At 41.9% G+C, this 9,221-nt stretch overlaps 1 protein-coding gene across 2 annotated transcripts in view; it reads right to left on the minus strand.

Moving 5' to 3' along the window:
• Positions 1-2,092, minus strand: part of RBM46 (RNA binding motif protein 46) — a gene marked incomplete at both ends in the record, with an annotated part of 59,651 nt that extends 57,559 nt beyond the window's left edge. Inside the window, 2 exons of one of the 2 annotated variants that reach the window (XM_083366910.1) lie at positions 56-731; positions 2,028-2,092. In XM_083366910.1, the coding sequence (XP_083223036.1) occupies positions 56-731; positions 2,028-2,092 (741 nt within the window). Of the gene's footprint in view, positions 1-55; positions 732-2,027 lie in introns of those variants that run through there. The other variant, XM_083366909.1, reaches the window with a different exon arrangement.
• Between the last annotated feature and the right edge of the window lie 7,129 nt (positions 2,093-9,221).

Raw genomic sequence — 9,221 nt, forward strand, 5'->3', positions numbered from 1 at the left:
CAAAACAAAGATATAGCCCCACTTGTCAGAGGATATTTGGACAATGATAGTTTACCTTGGTTGTCTGGAAGCTGACTGGAGAGCCATATCTGCAGAAGGTCACAAAATGTTCACAGTTGTTCCAGAGTAAACTGTATTCCGTTGTGCCCACCAGCCTTTTTGCTCTGTGGACCACTTCATCATTACAAAGGATACAATTTTTGAAAAATGTATCCATATTGTTCACCAGGATGGAGCCTCCATAAGCAAAATCCTCCACTGTGTCCACACGGATCCTTGCCATTTTTGTGATGACCCCCAAGATAAGTCTCTTATTAGTCACTACTTTCTGGATCAACTTCACATCATTAGTGAAAGCAGGCAGAATGTCTGGCATAAGATGTGCTACTTGGTTATCTCCCAAATAAATGCCAAAATGAATGAAGAGAGTGCGGGGCACTTCTAGCAAATCTCCTGGTCTGAAATAGGAAGAGTCATAACAACATGCATGGTTTTTTTTCTTCTTCTCCTCTTCCATGGAACCTGTTTGCAGAACTTTAAGGTTGGCAAGCAGAAGTAACTTTTCCAGTAACAGGGATGCTATTTCATACATTGGGTTTTTCATGGTTTTTTGTTGTTGCTGTATGAGCTGCTCCTGATTTATTCTGCTTTGGTCTCTTTTTAGTATAGCAAGTTGGGCCATCCCACACACCAAATCTGTTTTGATTGGTAGACAGGCAAGTGGGCAGTTCCTGTGAAGCAAAATAAAGTGGCTCTTTATTTGAAAAGTTTTAGAATATAGAACATTGAATAATCGAGTTGGAAGGGACCTTGGAGGTGTTCTAGTCCACCCCCCTGCTCAAGCAGGAGACCCTATGTCATTTCAGACAAATGGTTGTCCCTTCTCTTTTTGAAAGCCTCCAGTGATGGAGCACCCACAACTTCAGAAGGCAAGCTGTTCCATCGGTTGATTGCTGTTATCTGAGTTTTTATAGGATTTTTCATTATTTGTTGATTATTTAACAACAGAATTACCTACCTAAATCATTTGTTTTTGCAATGAAAGTGCTGATTAAATGAATTATTTGATCATTGACAAAGATGTATGTCAGGTATGCCAAAATAATAAGTGAGCTTCTGATGCAAACCTTTCATTATATGAGCTCATCCTTTGACATCATTTGAGGAAAATATTTATAAACCTTGGCAGAAACCCAGATCATATTTACTGGAGAGTAAGTATTGTTGGACTCATTGGGACTTAATTTCCAAATAAATATATTAAAACAGTAATCAAAAATTACGATATAATACATAAAATTAATTTCAGAGGAATTTACTTGAAAATGTATGTGGCTGATATTTATTCTTTACTAAGAATATTTAGGTCTGCTGTCTTAATTTTGAAGTTATTATTTATTAAGTAAAATCATTATACGTAGGTGACGTGAAAACTAGACATGGGTCCCTTTTCATGATATTCAAGACAACCAGTTTTTACTACAAAACCAAAAGCAGACTTGCTAACTTATAAATATATAATTAAAGGTATGGATAACTTCCAATAAGTACAATCTTAAATAAGTCCTTAACAATAAGATACCCATGGATTTGCTAGACTATTTATAGGTATAGGATCTGAATCTTTCTATGCTATTTTGTAACTCCACATTTTTTGCAGTTCCTGATAAAATGTTCAAAGCGTACGTTAATGCGCATGGGTTGAAACTTGTTGCTTAGTCTAAGAAGAAACTTATCTTAAGCTTTCATAGTGATATATGGGAAAATCTGATATTTACCATCATCTATTCATGTGTGCTGACACTGCTAGCTAGGAAATTCAACGCAACATGGTAAATTCAGTGTTTCTAAATGGAATGTTGATCTAGTTATGCAAAAGTCTCAGTCTTGTCAAAAAAGCTGCACAATCAATGAAAGCTCCTGCCCTCCGCCCCCAGCCTGGCTCCCATCTGCACTTTATGACAAGAGGATCTCTTCAGCTGCCCTGGGGGCTGGAAATGCTGATGGATGGGGGCCATTCATCTTACCTGGAAAACATCAAGGATTGAGATTCTGGAAGAGGGGGAGACGCCACAGTGCACAGTCCCCTCATTGTCACAATCAGCCTGTGGCTTTTTTCTTAGACCACTCCTGGCAGCTAGGCTTGCTTTGTATAGTTCGCCAAATCTCCCAATTCAGTCTTTTGAGGGTGGGGGTGGGGGTGAGAGGGAGAGAAAGAAAGAGAGAGAGAGAGAGAAAGAGAGAGAGAGAAGTATAAAAGTCTTTCCCGAGAACCTGAAGGAAGAAGGGGGCAGGACAAAGGAAAGGGGCGGTGTTCTTTTTTTTTCTTTTTTTTAACATTCAAGTAGTTTCAGAAAGAGAGAGAAAGAGGCAGGCTCTTTTTAAATTGTATGACATTTATTGTATTTACATAATGTAATAGATCTTTGAAACAATTTAAAAGAGAGCAGAATTAATCTGGCACCACTCTATATTGTTTACAGATGAGCAAGCAAGATTTGGCTTCTGTGGGAGGAGTTGAACCTATCAAGAGTGATCTGTTAAAAGGCTATATGTTCATTTTTAAGGGTTTCCCCTCACTTTTGGATGGATGGCCAAACAGCCCAGTAGCATTCTTAATATATGCTTGGCAAGACAAGTCTTGGAATCTCCTAATATGCTGCCCTATTATCAGTTCTCAAATTATGGTTGGAGCTTGTTGGATTCCTGTTATTCACCCTCCTTCCAATATCTTCTGGAACTAAATGAGAGATGCTGGAGGCTATTTTTGGCTTACCTCAGACTGCACTACTGCCAGAATTTGACTGCAGCATGCACACACTGGCTATCTTTCTACTGATAATTAATATTCAACTCCATCAGTAAACTAATGCTGCTTCTAACATTTTGGCTCTCAGAGGCATATAATATCTGGACATTGGGTGGTAGGAGGGGACGGAAGGGAAAGGGAGAGACAATGGTGGGGAAGGATTATTAACACAATATGGCCAAGTAATGCCTGAACATGATTTATTATCATTATCCAAGTCATACAATTTTATCAAGGAGCACTTCTATAGAATCCTTTGTGAGCACAATGGCAAGCCCCTGCTTGCTAGCAGTTTCTATGATTCCAAGCCACGAAGAGGCTGTGGGTGGTGCAGCCACCCATACTGCGAGTACTACAAAACCACAGGTATTCACATCAGTTCCACTAAATACTCCTGTTGCACTGTGCTACCATATGACATGCTAAGTCCTTTCTATTCTATGCTACCAGATAATATAGACCTTCTGTTCCCAAAAGTGTCTGCCAAGCCTTCATCAAAGTATTCCCTTTGGTCATTTTCTAGTCAAAGTAAGAATGCTTGTATCAAATTGTCCTGTGCCACCAAGTGGAGGCAGGAAGTCAAGATGTATCTCAGCCTTTCACAATGATGGGATTTGAATAATTTAAAAACCGGTTCTCTCCCCTAATGACCGTTTTAAGTATAAAAAAAATGACATATAGAAAGGTAGTTTATTATTTCATGCAATTAATACTTAAATAAGAACAATAAAAGAGGTACAGAAAACTAGATTATGTTATAAGAAAGAGTTTTAAAATATTAATGAAAAAATATTAAACAATACCTGATGCACATGTAAAAATCAAGCTAGGGCAGAGGTGTGTGTGTGGGGGGGTGGGGTGCTGCCCCAGGCACCCTGCGCCCGCTTACCTAGGACCACTGCAGCCAGACCTCCCACACCCCGATACCTGTCGTGCTGCTGCTTGAGTTCTGCAGCCGCTTGTGGCCACACGCCACATGGAGCATTGGGCTGCTGCAGCTGCTCACAGCTGCAGGCCTCAAGGCTCATCGCACTGATTGCACCACTGCCGCCGCTCATGGCTGCAGGCCTCAAGGCTTGTCGCTTCATCCTAACTGCCAAAGTCCTGCCACTGAGGAGACAGGCAGTTCTGAGCTCCTCTGTCCAGAAAGGGTCTTCTGCAGGCTCCGCTTCCCCACAGGGAAATGTTTGCAGCTATGAGTCACAGGTGGGGCAGCTTTAGAAAACTAAGACGGTGCTCACCGTTATGCTCAGCACGCCATCACCTTGCCTGCAGTTCGTTTTGGGCTCCTCGGTGCCTTTGGCCGGCGGAGGCTGGAGGATCAAGCTAGAGACCGATCCTGCAGAATTTGAGCCAAGCTTGGAAAGGGCCCTTTTTGTCACTGGGGCTGCCACTCGCCTGCCTCCTCCACCAACTTCACCTTCCTGCTAGCCACCAGGCCATCTTTGGCAGTGCCAATCTTGCCTAGGCTGCTCTGCTAACTGGCAGAGGCCCCAAGGCACCCGGGCTCCAAGCCACCTACGTCAAGGAATATGCAGGCGAGCTGCTGCCAGGCTCCTCCTGGGTTCAGCTCGTTCCACTGATTGCACCACTGGTGCCTCTCACAACTGTAGGCCTTAAGGCTCGTCGCACCGATCATGCTGCTGCTCATGGCAAGACACTGTGTGGATCTTCATGCCTCTCACACTGGTGCCGCTGCTTGCTTCCAAACTGATGTGACCCGGCTGAATCCCATCACTGGCCTTTCACCTTTTTTCTTTGTCTCCTCTACTGAGCCAGGCTGCTGTTTCACATGGAGACAGTGATCTGGTGCTAGGACACTGAACAAGCAGATCAGTATGCATGCACTTCACACCATGTAGGGAGAGTGGCACTCTTCACATGCCATAAGCCTGCTCTTTTTTCTTTCCGGCAGACATGAAGGATGATAAAATCCAATTGCCATGGGGGAGATTCAGGCTGCTCAAAAGACAGCAAGTTTGTTTCTCAAGTCTCCTTCATTGCTACATAATTCCTTCATTGTGAGGAGCACAGAGAGCCAGTTTCAGCATTGAGTTGGGCTAATTCTTCCACTTGTTGCTGAATTTTTAGGTTCCACTATGCTTCTAACAGAGAATGATGCTGTAGTAAGGCCCATGGAGACCTAGTCAAACCAATGCCAAATCCCAAACAGCAGATGACCATTACCCTCACTCATGGAACCAGATATACTATTTGTTCTGATGCAACATTAGTTAAAGTGCTGACAAAATATTCATTTGGGCCCCAGCAGAACCTCATGCAAATATGATTCAGGAACTCAAATGTTAGGCAGCCCTCTTTGTTTTTTCTTAGTCACAGTGCTATATATAGATCTTCCGTGTCATGTTTGCCCTCTCAGAATTCATGGGATCAGCAGTTATTTGAGCATTGTTTTCTTGCCTGCAACCCCAGGTCAGGAATATTGCAACAGGGAATGCAATACAGTAGGGACAATAGGAACAGGGAATGCTTCTACTTGGGAGCAATATCAGACCATGCACATTTTATATTGGCATGCTTCTTTAAGTCCATAGTGTTAGGGTTTGGTAGATGGGGTGGGAGAAACTATGCCCTGGTGACCCAAGGCCAGCCCCATGGGTTGCCAGTAGACAGAATGTAGAAACCTAGTCTGGCAAGTGGAGGGCCTGATATTCTTTGCATGGGCAAATAAAGGGAAACAGTGGTGATAACTGTAGAAACCCTGAGTAAAGCATTTTATTCAGATATTCAGGCAAGTTAACTCAAGGTAAATCAGGGAATGCCAGTGGAAGCAGGGGGTCCCAATTTGACAGGACAAGATCTGATCAATGGCCAAAAGTAATGCTGAATATTTTATATGAACATTACATTTCATTTCCATTGATTGATTGTGGCATTGGCCTAACTTGCATATTGTTCAAAGTTGCAGCAGATTTCTATCATATCTGAGTTAAACAAAACCCTGATATTTTGCTGTTTATCTGATGTATATCACAACAGTATCAACTGTCCAGTTGGTGAATCTAGAAAAAGAAACTCCTGGGACATTGTTTTACCAAGCGTATAAAACTTTACTGAATAAAGCACATTAGCACAGAAGAATCAAAACCAGCTCTGGATTTCCCATGCAAAAGAAAGCATAGTTAATTACCCCTTTCCCTGCAGGCCACCCACAGTCCATTACATCCACCAATCACTTCTGTTCATTTTGTTATGGGAACCAGCCAGCATCTGCTCAGTGTGTCCTTGAGATGGAAGCAATGTCTCATGAGAGCCAATGGATGCTTGGATGCTATTCCCCACACACCTCTCCCTTTTACTGTCAAGCTGTGAGCAAAGCAAAATGTAGGTGAAAGTGTGAGTTGGTCTTGGCATGCTGACCCCCCTGGAAGAAGGGTAGACCTGAAACAACAATAAACATGCATATACATTATTATTTATAACCCAACTACTAAAGGTAAAGGTTCCCCCGCACATGCGTGCTAGTGGTTTCCGACTCTAGGGGCCGGTGCTCATCTCCGTTTCAAAGCCGAAGAGCCAGCACTTGTCCGAGGACATCTCCGTGGTCATGTGGCCGGCATGACTAGATGCCAAAGGCGCACGGAACACTGTTACCTTCCCACCGTAGCGGTCCCTATTTTTCTACTTGCATTTTTACGTGCTTTCGAACTGCTAGGTTGGCAGAAACTGGCACGAGTAACAGGCGCTCACTCTGTTATGCGGCACTCAGGATTCGACCCACCAAACTGCCGACCTTCTGATCGACAAGCTCAGCGTCCTAACCCACTGAGCCACCGCGTCCCTTAACCCAACTACTACTGCATTCCTTATTGGGGCCATTGAGGGTACCTAGTATGAAACTACTTAATTAACTTTGCTCCCTTAACATCTGGAGCAACCATCCACTTAGGTAGCCTTTCCACAGTACTAGGCATTGTAATTTTCTCTTGTGGTATCTGGAGTTGAGAATCTTGTTGATTTCATAATGCTCCTTTCCCTTAACTAGGATGAGAGGAGGAAGTGGTTCTTTGACTGGTCACAAGCCAGATTCTGGAGAAAGAAATGTAAAAGTCTGCAGTGAAATACTGGATGAACTCAACTGAGATTTTTTGGCAATTTCAGCTCCATTACCGAATTCATGATCTGGATTATTTGGAAAGGCCCTATGTATTTGGGACCTAATTTTTCACAAGGTTGCCTCAGGTTTAGATACTTGGTGCACAAATACACCTTATCTCCCACTCTAAATTCTCTCTTGGGGGTGCTTGTCTGATCTGCTTGTCTTTTTTTACTTTCTCTAGCTTTATTTAGTGTGAAGCATGGCTCTTAGAGTATCCATCCAGTCAGCTAATGACACTGAGTATGGGGGCTTCCTGTGGGAACTCTGGCATGGCCATGAACTCAGTCCCTGTGGCCACTTCGAAAGGGGTAAAACTGGGTTGCTGTGCACTGAGTTGTTATATGCCACCTCTGCAAAAGGCAAGAGCTTGGCCCAATTAGTCTGTTGATAATTTACATAATAGTGCAGTATTGCTCTACTAATGAGTTAGCTTGTTCAGCAGCCCCATTGGTACTAGGATGATAGGCAGAGCTAAGTCCCTGGGAGGAGCCTATCATTTTCAAAAATTGCCGCCAAACTTTTGTGGTGAATTGTACCCTCCTGTCCAAGATAATGCACTTTGGGACCTCATGTAGTCTGTAGATGTGTTACACAAACATCTTGGCTAGGACCCGGGCAGAAGGAATCTTCAGACATGCCGCAAAGTGTGATTGTTTCGACAACAGGTCAATGACCGTCCATATTACTATGTTCACAGGACTCTTAGCCATCTCCACATTAAAGTCCCTGGATATCTCCTCCCATGGGTTAGCTGGGTTGGCTACTAACTGTAGCAAGCCTGGAGGCTTCCCAGATAGGTGTTTCATGGAGGCACACACAGGACAACTGGCCACCCCACCTCCACATGAGGCCTATTGGTGCTGGTACCGGTAAAAAGTAAACCCTCCCCAAAAGTAAAATCCATTTCTTACTGCAGAGTCCAAAAGAAAGTAAGACAGACACTGAGATGGCACTTTGCTTGCTTTGTTTTAAAAATGGTGCTTAGCATTAGCAGTAAACTGAGTATAGAATTTTCATTACTGGTAGTACATATAGCTAGAGAACAGGTGGAGACAAAAACTAAGTTTATTCTTAGTGAAAATAAACATTGATTTCCAATCCTTTTTCAGTGTTTCGACAGAGCCTTTGTTTTCTGTTCCAAATGGTATTTAAAACTTAAGCTCTTACCACCACAACAAAACTATATCATAAGTAAATTCTGAGAGTAAACACACATGAAAAACATAGTATTTAGAATTTTGACTAAAAGCTTTGATTCCCAAGATGAATCTTGTAAGGCATGCACAGACAACCAGAATTTAATTTCTTACAGCTTTTACTAACAAATTAGTGATGGTTTCACATTCCCTGCAATCTATAATTAGCAAGATGGGTGCATATAACAATTACACAGCGGCCTTTTTAAGAACATGCAAACTAGTCAACCTAGAATATTTTTTAAAAAGCAATGTTGCTGTTTGTAATCATGGTATTTTCTTCAAGATACTTGTATTAACTGCTGTATTAACTGTTCTAACTTCTTTACAGGGTTGGTTTTAACTTCCAATAGTCAACAGTTACTGCAACCCTTTTTTTATCCTTTAAAAAAAACAAAACAAATTACAGCCCTTTCTTATGGAAGGAGTAACAAGAATAAATGATAATTCCCGAGATTATTCTTCTTTTTTAGCGTATCTCCTTTCTTTTGAATTAGTTCAACCTTTATTTCTAAATTTAAACCAAATGAAAATATAATCTTAGATAAAACTAATGTGGGACGTTAAATCTGGACTATGTCTTATTTCAAGCTAGGAGAGAAACAAAGACCAAGGAAAATTTTGAGGTAGGCTGCATTTGGAAAGGTTTATTGGCCCAGTAACAGCAGTGACAGCAACAAACATTTCTGGGGGCAGCTGGCAAATTGGTCTGGTCAGTACATGAGTTTTTATATATTTTTGGGGCTTTGTAATTGAGATGTCTGGGCTGTGTGTCCTTTATTATTTAATTGTGCTGCAAGTTTTGTATTATGGTCTACAAAGTTGTGACTGGCCCTAAAGGTAAAAGGGAAATGCAAATCCTAGATGTTTGTTTCCCTGATCTAATCCTGTCAGCTAATCTTGTCGAGTTTCAGCTCCAAGTCTATTCTGCCATCTATTTGGAGATCGCTTTAGCCAAGTCTGGTTTTACAATGTATACATTGTTTTATGAATGAAACTTAGTTTCCTTAAGTTTTGCTTGCAAGCTGTTTTAGTGGAAGAAAGACTGGGGCTACTTTCTGCCTTTGTTAAGGAGATTTTTCTCCTATTCTTTTAG

The sequence above is a fragment of the Vipera ursinii genome, assembly GCF_947247035.1.
Source record: "Vipera ursinii genome assembly, chromosome: 7".
NCBI lineage: Eukaryota > Metazoa > Chordata > Lepidosauria > Squamata > Viperidae > Vipera > Vipera ursinii.